The 19,063-nt window shown below is 46.2% G+C and overlaps 2 protein-coding genes and 1 long non-coding RNA gene across 9 annotated transcripts in view; all 3 read right to left on the bottom strand.

Moving 5' to 3' along the window:
- DNAH1 (dynein axonemal heavy chain 1) overlaps positions 1-19,063 on the bottom strand; it is a 160,018-nt gene that overhangs the window by 123,408 nt on the left and 17,547 nt on the right. For all 7 annotated transcript variants that reach the window (XM_065551361.1, XM_065551362.1, XM_065551365.1 and 4 more), the window contains 5 exons: positions 11,838-12,012; positions 11,021-11,177; positions 10,289-10,421; positions 7,123-7,284; positions 6,443-6,695 (listed from right to left, as the gene is read on the bottom strand). In XM_065551361.1, coding sequence (XP_065407433.1) covers positions 6,443-6,695; positions 7,123-7,284; positions 10,289-10,421; positions 11,021-11,177; positions 11,838-12,012 — 880 coding nt within the window. The remainder of the gene's footprint in view (positions 1-6,442; positions 6,696-7,122; positions 7,285-10,288; positions 10,422-11,020; positions 11,178-11,837; positions 12,013-19,063) is intronic.
- Positions 1,482-6,433, bottom strand: LOC135972655 (uncharacterized). The gene is made up of 2 exons (XR_010589134.1): positions 3,090-6,433; positions 1,482-2,053 (listed from the first exon to the last, which is right to left on the bottom strand). It is a non-coding gene; the product is annotated as an uncharacterized LOC135972655 (long non-coding RNA).
- On the bottom strand, positions 14,881-19,058 carry LOC135972653 (uncharacterized). The gene is made up of 2 exons (XM_065551376.1): positions 16,560-19,058; positions 14,881-15,510 (listed from the first exon to the last, which is right to left on the bottom strand). The coding sequence occupies exons 1-2, from the start codon at positions 16,948-16,950 to the stop codon at positions 14,987-14,989; spliced, it is 915 nt and encodes a 304-aa protein (XP_065407448.1). The 5' UTR covers positions 16,951-19,058; the 3' UTR covers positions 14,881-14,986.

Genomic DNA, 19,063 nt, shown 5'->3' on the forward strand with positions numbered 1-19,063 from the left:
AAGCAACGGCAGACAACCGTTTCACGCCTTTTTCCTGGGTGAACAGTGCAAACGCCATACCACGGCAAGCATGGAGCCCGCTCAGCTCAAGAGAGCAGTCATGAACATTGTAAATACCTCACGCCTCATCGTGCAGTTTATGCTGAACAAGAACCTGGAAAACCAGGCGGCGAGGAGCAGGCTACGGCAGCGCGGCGAGGAGAGTGATGAGGATATGGACATGGAATTCTATCGAACCGCGGTACCTGGTGCTTTGGAGATCATGCTGTTAATGGGACAGGTTATAGCCGTGGAACGCCGATTCTGGGCCCGGGAAACAAGTGCAGACTGGTGGGACCGCATAGTGTTGCAGGTGTGGGACGATTCCCAGTGGCTGCGAAACTTTTGCATGCGTAAGGGCACTTTCTTGGAACTTTGTGACTTGCTTTCCCCTGCCCTGAAGTGCCAGAATACCAAGATGAGAGCAGACCTCACAGCTGAGAAGCGAGTGGCGATAGCCCTGTGGAAGCTTGCAACGCCAGACAGCTACCGGTCAGTCGGGAATCAATTTGGAGTGGGCAAATCTACTGTGGGGGCTGCTGTGATGCAAGTAGCCAAAGCAATCACTGAGGTGCTGCTACGAAAGGTAGTGACTCTGGGAGATGTGCAGGTCATAGTGGATGGCTTTGCTGCAATGGGATTCCCTAACTGTGGTGGGGCGACAGATGGAACCCACATCCCTATCTTGGCACCGGAGCACCAGGGTATCCAGTACATAAACCGCAAGGGGTACTTTTCAATGGTGCAGCAAGCACTTGTGGATCACAAGGGACGTTTCACCAACATCAACGTGGGCTGGCCGGGAAGGGTTCATGATGCTCGCGTCTTCAGGAACACTACTCTGTTTAAAGGGCTGCAGCAAGGGACTTACTTCCCGGACCAGAAAATAACCGTTGGGGATGTTGAAATGCCAATAGTTATTCTTGGGGACCCAGCCTACCCCTTAATGCCATGGCTCATGAAGCCATACACAGGCAGCCTGGACAGGAGTCAGGAGCTGTTTAACTACAGGCTGAGCAAGTGCAGAATGGTGGTACAATGTGCATTTGGCCGTTTAAAAGGTCGCTGGAGATCGCTACTGACTCGCTCTGACCTCAGCCAAAGAAATCTCCCCATTGTTATTTCTGCTTGCTGTGTGCTCCACAATCTCTGTGAAAGTAAGGGGGAGACCTTTATGGCAGGGTGGGAGGCTGAGGCAAATCGCCTGGCTGCTGATTATGCGCAGCCAGACACCAGGGCGATTAGAAGAGCACACCAGGAAGCTCTGTGCATCAGAGAGGCTTTGAAAACCAGTTTCATGACTGGCCAGGCTACAGTGTGAAATTTCTGTTTGTTTCTCCTTCATGAAAACCCGCCCCCTTTATTGACTCATTCATTCTCTGTAAGGAACCCACCCTCCCCGTTCCCCCAGCTTTCTTTCAAAGGAAATAAAGTCACTATCGTTTAAAAATCATGTATTCTTTATTAACTGATTATAAACATAGGGAGAGAACCAACAAGGTAATCTGGGTGAGGTTTGGGAGGAGGATAGGAGGGAAGTAAAAGGCCACTGAACAAATTCAATGTAATGACAGCCTTTCGGTTGGGCTGTCCACTGGGGTGGAGTGGGAAGGTGCACGGAGCCTCCCCCCCTGCGTTCTTACACGTCTGTGTGAGGAGGATATGAAACATGGTGAGGGGGGCGGGAGGTTATACAGCAGCTGCAGCGGCACTCTGTCATCCTGCTGCCGTTCCTGAAGCTCCACCAGACGCCGGAGCATGTCCGTTTGCTCATGCAGCAGCCCCAGCGTTGCAGCCTGCCACCTCTCATCTCGAGTGTCCCTCAGGACCTCGCGTTCACTGGCATCTTTCCTAAATTTAGATACAGTATCCTTCCACTCATTCAAATGAGCTCTTTCATTGCGGGTGCATTCCATTATTTCAGTGAACATGTTCTCTCGTGTCCTCTTTCTACGCCGCCTTATCAGAGATAGCCTTCGGGACGGAGGAGGGAGGCTTGAAAAATTTGCAGCTGCTGGAGGGAGGGTTGAAAAAAAGGAGAGAAGTTTTTAAAATGATACATTTTACAGAACAATGCTTATACTCTTTCTTGGTGAAAAACACTATTCACATTACATAGCACATATAATTTCAGTACAAGGTCGCAATTTCCATCTTAATATTGAGTGCCTGTGGCTTTGGTGTTAGAGATCACAGACGCAGGTCCGGGCAATAGAATTCAGCTTGCATGCAGCCATGGTAAGCCATTGTCTTTCGGCTTCTGTGCCCTCCTTTCCCACATACCAAGCAAAGCCCGTTGACTGCTGCGGTTTTCCTGTTAACATTCAGCAGCAGAAAACAAACTAACCCCACCCCGATCCAATTCTCTGGGATGATCGCTTTATGCCTCCCCCCACCGCGTGGCAGGTATCAGGGACGATCCCTGCAGAAACCAAACTAACCCCCCCCCCTCCCGCCATGAATTCTCTGGGATGATCGCTGTACTCCTCCCCCCACCGCGTGGCTGGTATCAGGGAAGATCCCTGCTAGCCAAACGCGAAAAGCTCAGGGCCAATTCCCCCCCGCCCCCGCGCTTGGCTAACTGCAGGAAAGGATTTCTTTTCAGCCACAGGCAAACAGCCCAGTCACCTCTGCCCCCTTAATTAAGTTCCCGTATTTCAACCAGGTTACCATGAGCGATATCACTCTCCTGAGGATTACACAGCAAGATGAAGAACGGATGTTGCTTGAATGCCAGCAAACACCGGGACCATACGCTGCCAGGCTTTGTCAGGCAATGATACCAGATTACTTGCTGCAAGCATGGCGTGGTCAAGTGTCCTACCATGGAGGACGGAATAAGGCTGCACCGCCCAGAAACCTTGTGGCAAGGCTTTTGGAGTACCTCCAGGAGAGCTTCATGGAGGATTTCCGCTCCATCCCCAGACACGTTAACAAACTTTTCCAGTAGCTGTACTGGCCACGAATGCATCCCAAGTCCTCAGGGCAAAGTAATCATTAAAAAACGCTTGCTTTTAAACCATGTTTTAGATTTTAAAAGGTAAACTCACCTGAGGTCCCTTCCATGGGGTCATGGTCTTGGATACTGGCTTGGGAGGGTTGGGAGGGTACTTCAGTCAGGCTGAGAAAAAGATCCTGGCTGTTGGGGAGAACGGAGTGCTGGGTGCTCTCTGCAAGCTCGTCCTCCTCCTCCTCCTCCTCCTCTTCCCCATCCGCAGAATCCTCAGGTGTAGCTGATGAGACTATCCCTGACCCGGAATCCACGGTCACAGGTTGGGTAGTGGTGGCGGCCCCCCCTAGAATTGCATGCAGCTCGGCGTAGAAGCGGCATGTCTGCGGCTCTGACCCGGAGCGACCGTTTGCCTCCTTTGTTTTTTGATAGGCTTGTCTGAGCTCCTTGACTTTCACGCGGCACTGATCTGAGTCCCTATTGTGGCCTCTCTCCATCATGCCCTTGGAGATTTTTTCAAAAGTTTTTGCATTTCGTCTTTTAGAACAAAGTTCTGCTAGCACTGAATCCTCTCTCCATATAGCGATCAGATCCAGTACCTCCCGTACAGTCCATGCTGGTGCTCTTTTTCGATTATCAGCCTGCATGGTTACCTGTGCTGATGAGCTATCTGTGGTCACCTGTGCTCTCCACGCTGGGCAAACAGGAAATGAAATTCAAATGTTTCCGGGATTTTTCCTGTCTACCTGGCCAGTGCATCCGAGTTCAGATTGCTGTCCAGAATGGTCACAATGGTGCACTGTGGGATAGCTCCCGGAGGCCAATACCATCGCATTGCGACCACACTAACCCTAATTCGAAATGCTAAAATCGATTTTGGCGCTACTCTGCTCGTCGGGGTGGAGTACAGAAATCGATTTAAAGAGCCCTTTATTTTGAATTAAATGGCGTCGTTGTGTGGACGGGTGCAGGGTTAATTCGAATTAAGGCTGCTAAATCCGAATTAAAGTCGTAGTGTAGACCAGGCCTTAGCTTGCTCACTAAAAATATCTGAATTACATTAGCAGAGCTATGGAGGTCCCAGGAACAGAACAGCAGATGATGCTGCAGGTTTGAGGTTCATTGGCAGAGTGTGGGGCCACAGGACAAAATAGTGACGTTGCAAAGGTGTCCCACCCAGCTGGGTGGTATGTGAGTGTGAGAGAGGGCCAGATTTGACCAGAACTAGCACTCCTTTCTCTCTCCTCCTTGCCCTCCAGTTGTTAAGCTGTCTCCGTACCAGTCTGTTCTGCTTGCACTGGTTGCAGCAAAGTGAAACTGACTAGCAGCTGATTAGGATCATCATATCTGAATCGCTGCTACAGAACAAAGTGGAAGGGAAATAAGATTTGGACAGAGGGATGTGAGAAGAAAAGTATTACAAAGGGGGAAGAAAAACAACCTAAGGGTTGGAGAAAGCTGTGTGTGAATGCTAGGAATGCTTGAGGTATATGTGCCGTCTTCCCAAATGCCCCTCTGAATATTTACGGAAAGTATAAAATTTGTGATTTTCCTGATCATGAACTCCAGCTGCCATTATCCTATTATGTTATTGTCTTTCACTTCAAGCAGAGTACTTCTCTCTGGCTACATCTCTGTTCATAAACAGAGACCTTACTCTCCAGTCAAGGCTGCTAGACCACACAGCTCTTCACACCTCCACGTTTCTGAAGGGGGTCAATGCAGTTGTTCATTCCAAGGGACTGAAGGCAATACCACCACTGATAGATGATGATTCAGCAAGACCAGGGACTCTAAAACTTTTCCCTAGCCTAGGCTGTATCTCAGCAGAGAAACTGTCTCATTTCTAACCAGGTTACTCCTTTCCTTTTCTATTTGATTACACAAGATCTCTATGCATATTTTCTTTTAATTTGACGATCAGCCACAAAGGCAGCTGGCACCAGACAACTGGACAGCTCTCTGATGACCACCAGGAAGCGCTCTGCAGAGAGCTGGTGGTCCATAGCCTAATGTAGGGACCATTGACAATCTGTGCTCTGGAAGCTGTTTCCAGTGCCTGTAACTGAAAATGTGCAGCTCCTATGAAAGTTTCCATCTCTCGGCATTATCCTACTGTGACATTCTGTACCCAAAGCAACACCCTGGCACTCCCATATTCACCAGTGTTATATAATTGCAACAAATCTTGTACAAAATATGTCATGTGAGGTGTTAATGGAAAAGTTATGGTTTGCTGAATATGATGATCCTATTTGTATGCAAGTATCATTTTTGTATCTGAAGTTAGAAATATTGACTTTATACCAGTATTTCAAATGTGTTTGCTCCTGGTTAACACCCACAAGGTAGTTTACATCCAGTCTTGCCAGCACATTGTGGATAAACCATTCAAGGTGATGGCCCATCAAGAAATACAATAGGCCATAAAAGAAGCTTACTCCCACCTGATGAACTTCTCTGTGAATGTTCTAGCCAGAATATAGGTAATGGCTCCTGCCATGACTCATTGAAGTATGCAAGGGCATGTGACCAGCTCATGTGACACAGGACTCCATCTTGTGCCTATACTTTTCCACTAACTGTGCTGGGGGCTTTGTTTGGGACAATGAAGTTCCCGCCACAAGGCAGAAACTATAAAAGGGGGAAGTGACATCATCACTTGGCCTCACTCCCCCCACAACTCAACACCTGGAACCTTAGGAACAAGGACTGAACTGAGGATGTGGTCCCAGGCTGAGGGATTTCTGGCCTGTGTATGGAAGATTGGTGGACTGTTTGTACCATCAGGGTGAGACACTTCTTGATTCAAATCCTATCTAGTGTATAGAACTTAGATTGCAATTTTATTTTATTTCTTAGGTAGCCAACTTTGACCTGTATACTATTCCTTAGATTTTTAAGTGATTATCTCTTTCTGTAGTTAATAAATTTGTTTTATATTTTTTTACCTAAAATGGTGTGTTGTTTGAAGTCCAAAGGGAAATCTGCTCAAGAACAGGGGCTGGTGCAATGTCCTCTCCACATTGAAGGAGGCGCATACGGGGTAATAAACGTACACTGGTCAGGCTTCTGACCAGGGCAAAACAGTACAGCTCTGGGGTCCTAGGCTGGGGAACTGTGGGGAACTGGCTGGAGCCTCTCTATTATTGGTTCATGGGTGGCTGGTAAAAGCACTCATGTAACACAGTTGGGTGTGTCCCTGCCTGTGAATGTTTGTGTGAGGGCAGATCTGGAGGGATCTGCAGCTTGTGTGAGAGCAGCACAGTGTGAGAGGGAGCCCAGGTTGGTAAGACAAAGGTACCCCAGCGATACCCTAGTTCCAGGTTGCACCCCAGGGAAGTCATTCATACTATGCAGACATCCAGTACAGTACACTGAAAGCACAGCCATGATCTGAGTCTTTCAATGAGCCTCTTCTAGCCTCCAGGGAAGAATCAATCGGATACTCACCGTATCTCCTTTCTCAGGTGTGAAGTGCTCATTGCCAGCTGCTTCATTCTACCTAGGCTCTTCTCATCAATGCTCCTCAGCCCATCCACGGGCATGCAGTCCACATACAGATTGTACCGCAAGAGCGCCTGTGTTTCCTTACGCAGGGTATTGGCAGAAACCACTCGCTGGGCAAATACATGGGGGTCTTCCGCAAGAAACAGCAGACGGACTCGTGGCACCCAGTACTGACATGGCATAAGAGAGGCTCTCCCTGGGAGGAAAGAAGGGAAGACATAAATAACACACACTGGGGTCCACAGTGAATGCAGAAATCAGATTCCCTATTTATTGTAACCAATAGATTGAATATACAATCAAAGTCAGGCTGATGGGGTGGTGGCAGTACAAGAGGCTGCCAAATGAGGGATCAGAGTTCAGGTCTCGGTTGGCAGGGGATTGCAGTGCTGAAATGGCAGCATCCTTAACCCCTGCAAATGGTGAGTACTTCGAATATCCCCAAATTACCCACATTACCCCCGAATGGCATTGGTTCCAGAAAGAATCATGTCCAGCCCTCCAATGGTGGGGAAGGAGAGGGAAAAGTATTATCACAATGCAGGGACCTGGTGGTGGAAAAGGAAGCAAACAGGGGTAAATGAACGTCTCCCATCTCCTAATGAACCCTAGTCAGAACACACCTTCTGGAGATACTCCTCCATTTAGAATAGGCCTCCCTTCTTCATCCCGTACCATTCCCCTCTTGTTTGTCTTATGTACCAAGTACAGTTTTGTCTCCTTGTCGTAATCCAGGACGCCAACGCTGACCCACTTATAGATCAACTCGTGGCTTTTGGGATCCTCTGATGAAAGATATAATCATTACAATTCACAAAAGTAAAATGCCTGCAAGCTGCATGGAAACATTTTTTAAAACACCATTATAGAGGCTAAAATGATATGTAAACCACAAATAAAAAACAAACAAACAGTAAGACAACAACAAAAAAATCATGGCTAAACAGAGTAAATGAGGCAGTTAGAGACAAAAAGACATCTTTTAAACATTGGAAGTCAAATCCTACTGAGGAAAATCGAAAGGAACATAAACTCTGGCACGTCAAGGATAAATATATAATTAAGCAAGACAAAAAAGAATTTGAAGAGCAACTAGCAAAAGGCACAAAAACTAACACCAATTTTTTTTAAATACATCAAAAGCAGGAAGCCTGCCAAGCAATCAGTGCTAAAGGATCACTCAAGGAAGACAAGACCACTGAGGAGAAGCCAAATAACTTCTTTGTATCTGTATTCAATGCAGAAGATGTGAGGGAAATTCCCACATCCGAGCCATTCTTTTTAGGTGACAAATCTGAGGAACTGTCCCAGACTAAGGTGTCAATAGAGGAGGTTTTGGCACAAATTGATAAATTAAATAGTAATAAGTTGCCAGGACCAGATGGGATGCATCCAAGAATTCTGAAGGAACTTAAAAGTTGAAATTGCAGAACTACTAGCTGTGATACATACCTACCGCACCAGCCTCCGATTGGAGGATAGCTAATATAATGCTGATTTAAAAAAAAAAAAAGAAGCTCCAGAGGGGATCCTGGCAATTACAGGCCTGTAAGACTAACTTCAGTACCAGGCAAATTGGTTGAAATTATAGTAAAGAACAAAATTATCAGAAGCACAGATGAACACGATGTGTTGGGGAAGAGTCAACATGGTTTTTGTAAAGGGAAATCATGCCTCCCCAATCTATTAGAATTCTTTGAGGGAGTCAACATACAGGTGGAAAAGAGTGTTCAGTATGATCAGTGGATACTGTGTATTTGGACTTTCAGAAAGCATTTGGCAAGGTCCCTCACCAAAGGCTCTTAAGCAAAGTAAGCTGTCATGGGATAAGAGGGAAGGTTCTCTCATGGATCAGTTACTGGTTAAAAGGCAGGAAACAAAGGGTAGGAATAAATGGTCAGTTTTCACAGTGGAGAGAGATAAATACCAGGACCCACAACGATATGTACTGGGACCAGTGCTTGTCAAAGTATTAATAAATGATCTGGAAGAGGGGTTAACTGAGGTTGCAAAGTTTGCAGATGATACAAAATCACTCAACAGCTAAAGTCCAAAGTTGACAGAGAGGACTTACAAAGGGATCTCATAAAACTGGGCAACTGGGCAACAAAATGGTGGATGAAATTCAGCATTGATAAATACAAAGTAATGCACATTGGAAAACATAATCTCAACTATACATGCAAAATGATGAGGTCTAAATGAGATGTAACCAGCAGAAAGAGAGCTTGGAGTCATTGTGGATTGGATAGTTCTCTGAAAAACACCTGCGCAATGTGCAGCGGCAATTAAAAAAACTAATGGAATGTTAGGAACTATTAGGAAAGGGATAGATAACAAGACAGAAAATATCACAATGCCACTATATAAAGCCACAGTACACACACATCTTGAATACTGTGTGCAGTTCTGGTTGCCCCATCTCAAAAAGGATATATTGGAATTGGAAGCAGCATAGTGAATGGAAACAAAAATGATTAGGGGTATGGAACAGCTTCCATGTGAGGAGAGATTAAAAAGACTGGGATTGTTCAACTTAGAAAAGAGATGACTAAGAGGGGATATGATAGAGGCCTATCAAATCATGAATGGTGAGGAGAAAGTGAAAAAGAAGTGTTATTTATCCGTTCACATAATACAAGATAACCATGTGAACCATCCGTTCACATAACACAAGATAAACACATAACCATGGGTCACCCAAGGAAGTACTTTTTCATACAACGCACAGTCAACCTGCGGAGCTCATTGTCAGGGAATGTTGGGATGGCCAAAAGTATAAGTGGGTTCAAAAAATAATTAGATAAGGTCATGGCGGATAGGTCCATCAAGGCTATTAGCCAATATAGTCAGGGATACAGCCCCTTGCTCTGGGTGTCCTAAATCTCTGAGTGCTAGGAGCTGGGACTGGATGATGGGAGATGGATTACTCTATAAATTGCCCTGTTTTGTTCATTCCTTCTCAAGCATTTGTCACTGGCCAATCGAACACAAGATCCTCGGCTAGTTGGACCATTGGTCTGACCCATTATGACCGTTCTTAGGCTCTTATGTTCTAAAAAGGGTTTAGTTGATTCTCAGGTATTTCCCAATCAAAATAACTGGGCTGAAGTTGCTCCTCTTCACTGTCATATGTCCCGTAAGGTCAACCTCAGTTGCTCTGAGCTGAAGATTTCTTTAAAAAATAAATAAATACATAAAATAAAGTGCCCAGCACAACAATGCAGAATAGTCATGCATGCAATTGCTTCCTGACATTTGCTCCATGTGTTCTTCCCACCGTTTAAGTTCTGGAACAACAGGACTGGATAACACACGCAGTGGCTCCGATTTTCAGAAGACCCTCAACTTGGCCTCCAGTTTTGCACCAACAGGTAAACACGGACATGTTTCATAGTATTTAGACTTCTAACTTATTGATTTGCAGGTCTGATCAGGGAATAAACATTTAAGTACTATGAAATTAGCCTGCAATTATTTCCAGGCACAGAAATGTGGTTGCAAAATCAGAAGCTATTTCTAAAAACAAGATCCAATGAATGCGTGGCAGATCTGAGAGCAGAACTCAGTTCTCCTGACTCCTAGTCCCCTCCTCTAACCACTAGAGCCTGTTACCCGAGTACTCACTCTCATTTAATCATCTCTGTGTTCCATTCATCAGCATTATATTCATCTAAGTTGGAAAGTTCCATTCCAAATGCTAACCATTCTATTGCAACGATCCTGTAAGTGTCATTAGCCCAATGTCACTGTGTAGAGCACCCAAACTATAGCTCAGTCATGCTTTACCATGTCCCAGTTGATCATCTGTAGGTAAAAGTGCTTTTCCGGGAACTGGTTTTCTGTCTTGAGATCCTGGCTCCAACCCCAGCAAGAGCCACTCTTCTGGAGTCCGGCAGTCATACTCTTCATCATCAAATATCTACATAGGCAAGACATTGTAAGCAATGGAAATGAATCCCTGCTTGGGGAAGAAGATAACAACATGGCATAGAAATTTATGAGAGGAAAAGAAACACGCACTCCCTGAATTTTATATAACGGGGGAAACAGCAAAGGTGCAGAAACTGCATAATGTGTTGCCTTATGAAGGACTTATTTCCAAAGGTGGCATCTAGACTAGTTCCTCTTTTCTAGATAGTAGAGATGGGGAGGAGACTCTCAACTGGAGAAGTCCCAGCAACCAATGCTGCCGACAGTTGCATTCAGAAGGAAATCTGAATTTGTGTAAGAATGGTATTAAAGAAGCCTAAACAACTGTCTTTGGAACAGTCCTGCGAGATGCTGAGCACCTTCAAGTCCCATTGACTGTAATGAAAGTTGTGGGCACTCATTAACGTACAGGGGGTGCTCAGCACCGTGCAAGATTGAACCCTATGGATCCCAGTCCCCATGGCTTCTATTCTAAAATATTCACCTGCTCATCTCTGTTTCTTACTAAATCATGTGCCCTGCTCTTTTCAGTGAGTCCCGAGAGCGTCAGTAGTAATGCACATGACAGTTCTGAAGCTGCTCGCTTACCTGCAGTGGGAGGTAGATGGGAAAGAGAGGATCTCTCTTTTGCTCAATGGCTGGCATATTGTCAGGGTCTTGGTGCCTGGGCATCAGCTGATTGGAATCTATCCCCTTTTTGGCTAAGAGCTGAGCAATATCTAGTTTGAGATATAGCCGTCTTCTCCTAGTTAGGCGTCAATGAGATTTGAATGGTTATTCTTAATGAAGTTATATGAATTGTCATTATTCAATTTTCTTTCAGTCTGCTACAGGGAAGAACATCTGTGCTAATAACTACAGGTTCAATACGGCACCAATGCAGTAACAATTGGACACTACCCAGAAGGCAAAACAGACCGATGGAACTTTTAATACTTACTGAACACCACACTGTAGGTGGGATTTTCTAAAGCGCTCAGGGTTGGCCTAACTGCACCCACTGACTTCAATGGGAGTTTTACCATTGACCCCAATGGGAGCCGGGTTAGGCCAAGGCTGAGAACTTTGAAAATTCCTTCCTAAGACATTTATTCTAGGGGATCATTCCTGCATTGTCAGAGGTGGGCTGGGTGATCTCAGAGGTCTTTCCCATCTCCAACATCTACAAAGCACAATAAGCTTAAGTCATTCTGTCAACATGTGATCCTCTCTCTAGGCAGCCTAAGTCAACAGCGTTGTGCAGGTGGCAAGGGGTAAGGCTAAACCCTACAATAAAACACTGTCCCTCTTGAAACATTATCTACATAGCACTTCCGCATCTTCAGAGCGAAATTCAATATCCAGTACTTGTGTGGCTATTCGATGTATACAACAGCTATCACATTGTCCCCCTTCTTGAGGTTACCTCTCTATCTCAATCTTCCGAGGGCACTGTCCTGGCAATCCCTGAAAGGGAAGCTGCACCTTTGGCTTAAACGCTTGCAGTGGGAAGTCTGACTTGGCCAGGATCTCAGTGGTTGGTCCAATCACTTGTTTGTCCAGGTAAGATTCAATGTTCTCGGGAGTCTCAAATGTTGTGACTGACATCAAACAAAAAACAAGCAAAGTCCTAAGTTCATAAAACAACGTATCTATGTTCACATGCACATTCAGACGGAAAAACTACACCACCCCTTAGGGTGCACATGTGGGCAATCTGCAAGAGGCAGAGCAACCGTACTACACGAGTGAGTGGAGGAGTCAAGCAGACCCTGAGTCAGGTTGTCCTGATGAGTGGAAGCCAACCTTGTTTTCTCCCTAGCTTTCTTTGTTTGTGTGCTTATACATGTTACTGTGTTTATATAATACCAAAACAACACTATGGGCTCAGTGACAGCAATAATGGGCATTAAGAATTACTATAAAGTATGTGGACTGCAGATAGGGCTTTAGACTGGGACTCAGGAGACCTGGGCAAAATCCTTAATCTACCCAGTACTTCAGCTCCCCATTCGTAGAATGGAGAAGATACCCTCACGATAACCCTGTAGGAAAGTAAGATTCATTAATAACTGAGGTGCTCAGATACTATGGTGACAAGAGGCATATAAATCTAGACTGAGAGCAAGTCAGATAACCAGTAAATTCTGAAGGGCTTACTCATGTTTTATTCAGGCAAACCTCAAAAGGAGTCAGTCATTCAGTTCTCACTCAGGCAAAATTTCCATTCACTTCAACTGGAATTTGTCTGATTAAGGCCTGAATACAAACTGACTAACAATCTCAGGACTTTGGCCTATTGTCTTCAGTGGGAAGTGTGCTCTAACAACAAGTAAAGATCTCCAAGGCTTTGGCTCAAAGAAAATCATCATCTTAGATAACCTATAAATAAAACATAAATGTTTAGATGACTAAGTATACCATCATTAGCTGCAAATAAAAGAATTGCAAGAAGCTGGGAATTTGATGTTTTACCTGAAATAAGTAATTGGCTGCAAGATATAAAGAGCATCATCTCCTTGGAGAGAGCCTAACACAGAGCTAAAAATAAGATAAAGGACTTTGAGGGAGTGTGGGATCTTTTCATCTCTTGCTTGAGAAACTTTCATACTGGTTAAGGAAAAACTTTGGATTTGGAGCCTTAAATTGGACACCTGGATGTGATTAAGGGTATGTCTACACTACGGGATTAATCCAAATTTATATAATTCGAATTTGGGAAACAGATTGTATAAAGTCGAATGTATGCGGCCACACTAAGCACATTAATTCGGCGGTGTGCGTCCAAGTACCGGGGCTAGCGTCGATTTCTGGAGCGTTGCACTGTGGGTAGCTATCCCATAGCTATCCCATAGTTCCCGCAGTCTCCCGCGCCCATTGGAATTCTGGGTTGAGATCCCAGTGCCTGATGGGACAAAAAACATTGTCGCAGGTAGTTCTGGGTACAGCCTCACCCCTCCCTCCCTCCATGCATGAAAACAACGGACGGCAGACAACCATTTTGCGCCTTTTTTCCTGGGTGAACACTGCAAACTCCATACCACAGTAAGCATGGAGCCCGCTCAGCTCAAGACAGCAGTCATGAACATTGTAAACACTTCGCGCGTTCTCGTGCAGTTTATGCTGAGCCAGGACCAGAAAAACGAGGCGAGGAGGCAGCGGCGGCGGCAGCGCAGCGACAAGTGTGATGAGGACATGGACACGGACACGGACACAGAATTCTGTCAAACCGCGGGCCCCGGTGCTTTGGAGATCATGTTGTTAATGGGGCAGGTTCTATCCATGGAACGCCGATTCTGGGCAAGGGAAACAAGTACAGACTGGTGGGACCGCATAGTGTTGCAGGTGTGGGATGATTCCCAGTGGCTGCGGAACTTTCGCATGCGTAAGGGCACTTTCATGGAACTTTGTGACTTGCTGTCCCCTGCCCTGAAATGCCAGAATACCAAGATGAGAGCAGCCCTCACAGTTGAGAAGCGCGTGGCGATAGCCCTGTGGAAGCTTGCAATGCCAGACAGCTACCGGTCAGTTGGGAATCAATTTGGAGTGGGCAAATCTACTGTGGGGGCTGCTGTGATGCAAGTAGCCAAAGCAATCACTGAGGTGCTGCTACAAAAGGTAGTGACTCTGGGAAATGTGCAGGCCATAGTGGATGGCTTTGCTGCAATGGGATTCCCTAACTGTGGTGGGGCGATAGATGGAACCCATATCCCTATCTTGGCACCGGAGCACCAGGGTACCCAGTACATAAACCGCAAGGGGTACTTTTCAATGGTGCTGCAAGCACTTGTGGATCACAAGGGACGTTTCACCAACATCAACGTGGGCTGGCCGGGAAGGGTTCATGACGCTCGCGTCTTCAGGAACACTACTCTGTTTAAAGGGCTGCAGCAAGGGACTTACTTTCCGGACCAGAAAATATTGTTGGGGATGTTGAAATGCCAATAGTTATTCTTGGGGACCCAGCCTACCCCTTAATGCCATGGCTCATGAAGCCATACACAGGCAGCCTGGACAGGAGTCAGGAGCTGTTCAACTACAGGCTGAGCAAGTGCAGAATGGTGGTAGAATGTGCATTTGGCCGTTTAAAAGGTCGCTGGCGATCGTTATTGACTCGCTCAGACCTCAGCCAAACCAATCTCCCCATTGTTATTTCTGCTTGCTGCATGCTCCACAATCTCTGTGAAAGTAAGGCGGAGACCTTTATGGCAGGGTGGGAGGCTGAGGCAAATCGCCTGGCTGCTGATTACGCGCAGCCAGACACCAGGGCGATTAGAAGAGCACACCAGGAAGCGCTGTGCATCAGAGAAGCTTTGAAAACCAGTTTCATGACTGGCCAGGCTACAGTGTGAAATATCTGTTTGTTTCTCCTTCATGAAAACCCGCTCCCTTTATTGACTCATTCTCTGTAAGGAACCCACCCTCCCCCTTCCCCCAGCTTTCTTTCAAAGGAAATAAAGTCACTATCGTTTAAAAATCATTTATTCTTTATTAATAGATTATAAAAAGAGGGAGGGAACCCGGGTGGGGTTTGGGAGGAGGATCGGTGGGAAGGAAAAGGCCACTAAAAAAAGGTTAAAAAAATGACAGCCTTTTGCTTGGGCTGTCCACTGGGGTGGAATGGGAAGGTGTACGGAGCCTCCCCGCCGCGTTCTTACACGGCTGGGTGAGGAGGATATGGAACATGGGGAGGGGGGAGGGGGGAGGGGGGTTATACAGGGGCTGTAGCGGCACTTTGCTTTCCTGCAGCCGTTCCTGAAGCTCCACCAGACGCCGGAGCATGTCTGTTTGCTCACGCAGCAGCCCCAGCATTGCATCCTGTCTCCTCTGATCTTCCTGCCGCCACCTCTCATCTCGAGTGTCTCTCCTCTCCTCACGTTGGTCCCTCATGTCCTCACGTTGGTCCCTCATGTCCTCACGTTCACTGGCTTCTTTCCTATACTTTGAAACCGTGTCCTTCCACTCATTCAGATGAGCTCTGTCACTGCGGGTGGATTCCATGATTTCTGCAAACATCTCGTCTCGCATCTTCTTTTTCCGACGCCTTATCTGTGATAGCCTTCGGGACGGAGGAGGGAGGCTTGAAGAATTTGCAGCTGCTGTAGGGAGGGGAAAAAAGAGAGAATTTTTTAAAAAGATACATTTTGCAGAACAATGCTTATACTCTTTCACGGTGACCAACACTATTCACATTACATAGCACATGTGATTTCTGTGCAAGGTCGCATTTTGCCTCTTAATACTGAGTGCCTGTGGCTTTGCTGCTAGAGATCACAGGTCCGGGCAACAGAATTCGGCTTGCATGCGGCCATGGTAAGCCATTGTCTTTCGGCTTCTGCGCCCTCCTTTCCCACATACCAAGCAAAGCCCGTTGACTGCTGCGGTTTTCCTGTTAACATTCAGCAGCAGCAGAAAACAAACTAACCAACCCCCACATCCAATTCTCCGGATGATTGCTTTATCCCTCCCCCCACCGCGTGGCTGGTATGAGGGAAGATACCTGCAGGAACCAAACTAACCCCCCGCTCTCCCCCCGCCACGAATTCTCTGGGATGATCGCTGTACTCCTCCCCCCACCGCGTGGCTGGTAACAGGGAAGATCCCTGCTAGCCAAACGCGAAAAGCTCTGGGCCAATTTCCCCCCCTGCGCTTGGCTAACTGCAGGGAAGGATTTCTTTTCAGCCACAGGCAAACAGCCCAGTAGGAACGGCCACCTCTGTCCCCTTAATTAAGTTCCCGTATTTCAACCAGGTTACCATGAGCGATATCACTCTCCTGAGGATTACACAGCAAGATAAAGAACGGATGTTGCTTGAATGCCAGCAAACACCGGGACCATACGCTGCCAGGCTTTATCAGGCAATGATACCAGATTACTTGCTGCAAGCATGGCGTGGTCAAGTGTCCTACCATGGAGGATGTAATAAGGCTGCACTGCCCAGAAACCTTGTGGCAAGGCTTTTGGGGTACCTCCAGGAGAGCTTCATGGAGATGTCCCTGGAGGATTTCCGCTCCATCCCCAGACACGTTAACAGACTTTTCCAGTAGCTGAACTGGCCGCGAATGCATCCCAAGTCCTCAGGGCAAAGTAATCATTAAAAACCGCTTGCTTTTAAAACAAGTTTTATATTTTAAAAGGTAAATTCACCTGAGGTCCCTTCCATGGGGTCATGGTCTTGGATACTGGCTTGGGAGGGTTGGGAGGGTACTTCAGTCAGGCTGAGAAAAAGATCCTGGCTGTTGGGGAGAACGGAGTGCTGGGTGCTCTCTGCAAGCTCGTCCTCCTCCTCCTCTTCCCCATCCGCAAAATCCTCAGGTGTAGCTGATGAGACTATCCCCGACCTGGAATCCACGGTCACAGGTGGGGTAGTGGTGGCGGCCCCCCCTAGAATTGCATGCAGCTCGGCGTAGAAGCAGCATGTCCGCGGCTCTGACCCAGAGCGACCGTTTGCCTCCTTTGTTTTTTGATAGGCTTGTCTGAGCTCCTTGACTTTCACGCGGCACTGATCTGAGTCCCTATTGTGACCTCTCTCCATCATGCCCTTGGAGATTTTTTCAAAAGTTTTGGCATTTCGTCTTTTAGAACAAAGTTCTGCTAGCACTGAATCCTCTCCCCATATAGTGATCAGAACCAGTACCTCCCGTACGGTCCATGCTGGTGCTCTTTTTCAATTATCGGACTGCATGGCTACCTGTGCTGATGAGCTATCTGTGGTCACCTGTGCTCTCCACGCTGGGCAAACAGGAAATGAAATTCAAATATTCCTGGGGTTTTTCCTGTCTACCTGGCCAGTGCATCCGAGTTCAGATTGCTGTCCAGAGCGGTCACAATGGTGCACTGTGGGATAGCTCCCGGAGGCCAATACCATCGCATTGCGGCCACACTAACCCTAATTCGAAATGCTAAAATCGATTTTGGCGCTACTCTGCTCGTCGGGGTGGAGTACAGAAATCGATTTAAAGAGCCCTTTATTTCGAATTAAATGGCGTCGTTGTGTGGACGGGTGCAGGGTTAATTCGAATTAAGGCTGCTAAATCCGAATTAAAGTCGTAGTGTAGACCAGGCCTAAGGTTGTTAATGACTTTGGACCCAATCCTGCAACTTGCTCTGTGTACTTGGATCTTGGTGCCCATATAGAGCCCTACAGACATTAAAGCAATTATGCAGAGCAGTTTGCAGGATCGGGGCCTTTGAAACCAATTCTGTGAGGCACTGAGCACCTGCAGCTTTCACTGAAAGCAAAATGCTGATGTCAATAATATTTCAGTATCAGAATCCTTGTAATACAAAAATACCAATCTAACATTCGCTTTTTATAAAAATAACATTTAGACTAATGGAGATCAATCCTAAACAGACGGCTCTATATATTTAATCTCCTTTTTATTCCTATAATTAATCAAATATTGTACAGAATCATGAATTGTCCATATCAATGTACAGGTTTATGATTTTCTTGAAGATTTGCTTTTACTGAAGAGTCAATAAAAGCACAGATGTTTGAACAGAATATCTTTAACCCTGCATAAATGTTGATTTGGTTTCTTCACAGAACTGCCCTGGTTTATATCTACTGTCAGTAAATGCTATTATTCCCATGGTGGCATTCCACTTCATTGAAATCTATGAAGCTATTCATTGCAGCACTTTGTGCATTATCAATTATTTATGTCAATACGTAATGTGTCATCAGCATTTATACTTACAGCCTGATTTTTTCCCCATTAAATAAGTAGAGTATCATAAATAAAGATCCGTCTCCATTTGTTAGGGATGAGTTGGTCTTATCAAGATTCACTTGTGGATGAAGTCATTTCCTCTTACTCAGGACAATAAATAGCACATCTAAAGCACAGTAAGGTGGTATATGGTTTCTATCTCTCCCCAGCCTACAATCCAAATAACCAGACTGCATCCTGTGGGTCTGCCAGGCTCTGGGGAAGGGAAAGATCCTTTCCTCTCATAGCCAGTCTCTATGGTCATACTCCAGCCTCCAGGACATGTGCACCATTTGCATGTGGGAAAGGAGTGGCAGATCCCTTTTTCCAATACACAAAGCTCCACTGCAGAGTGAGTGACAGCAAAAATCCAGAACATGCAAAATGGGGTAGGGAGGGAAGATGGGGAGAGGGTGTACATTTCCTGCTTGGCCAACTCCGGCACCCCCCTCAGCAGTAATGGACACATTCCACTGCTGTTGGTAACCTCTGTACCTATGGAGTGGAGGTTGTGCTCCAGATTCAAGCATAATGGACCTGTGAAGGACAGAGTGCTCAGAGTGACATTAATCTTGTTATTCTTCTCAGGGTACCCCATAGGTCTAGCTACAAGAGCCGCCTCCTAAGATTAGATATGGACTCAAATGCTCTGTGGGCATCACAGGGGTAAATTGCTTTTTGCTCATGAAGGAGATCATTCTACTGACCTGGGAGTTCACTTCACTCCACCATTCCCAAGTGATTCCATCACCTTGGGATCATCCCTGGCTTTGAGAACAGAATCACAGGAGTATTTCCAGTGTTCTTCTAGCCTAAAGTAATCAGCTGAAGCACTAATTTCCCAGCATGCTTACTGCTACCAACATTAACCCTTTAAGGCCCCATTTCCCAGCATGCCTACAGGCAGCGGCATTATTCTTTTCAGTGCGTTTA

Source organism: Chrysemys picta, chromosome 7 (genome assembly GCF_011386835.1).
Source record: "Chrysemys picta bellii isolate R12L10 chromosome 7, ASM1138683v2, whole genome shotgun sequence".
Lineage (NCBI taxonomy): Eukaryota > Metazoa > Chordata > Testudines > Emydidae > Chrysemys > Chrysemys picta.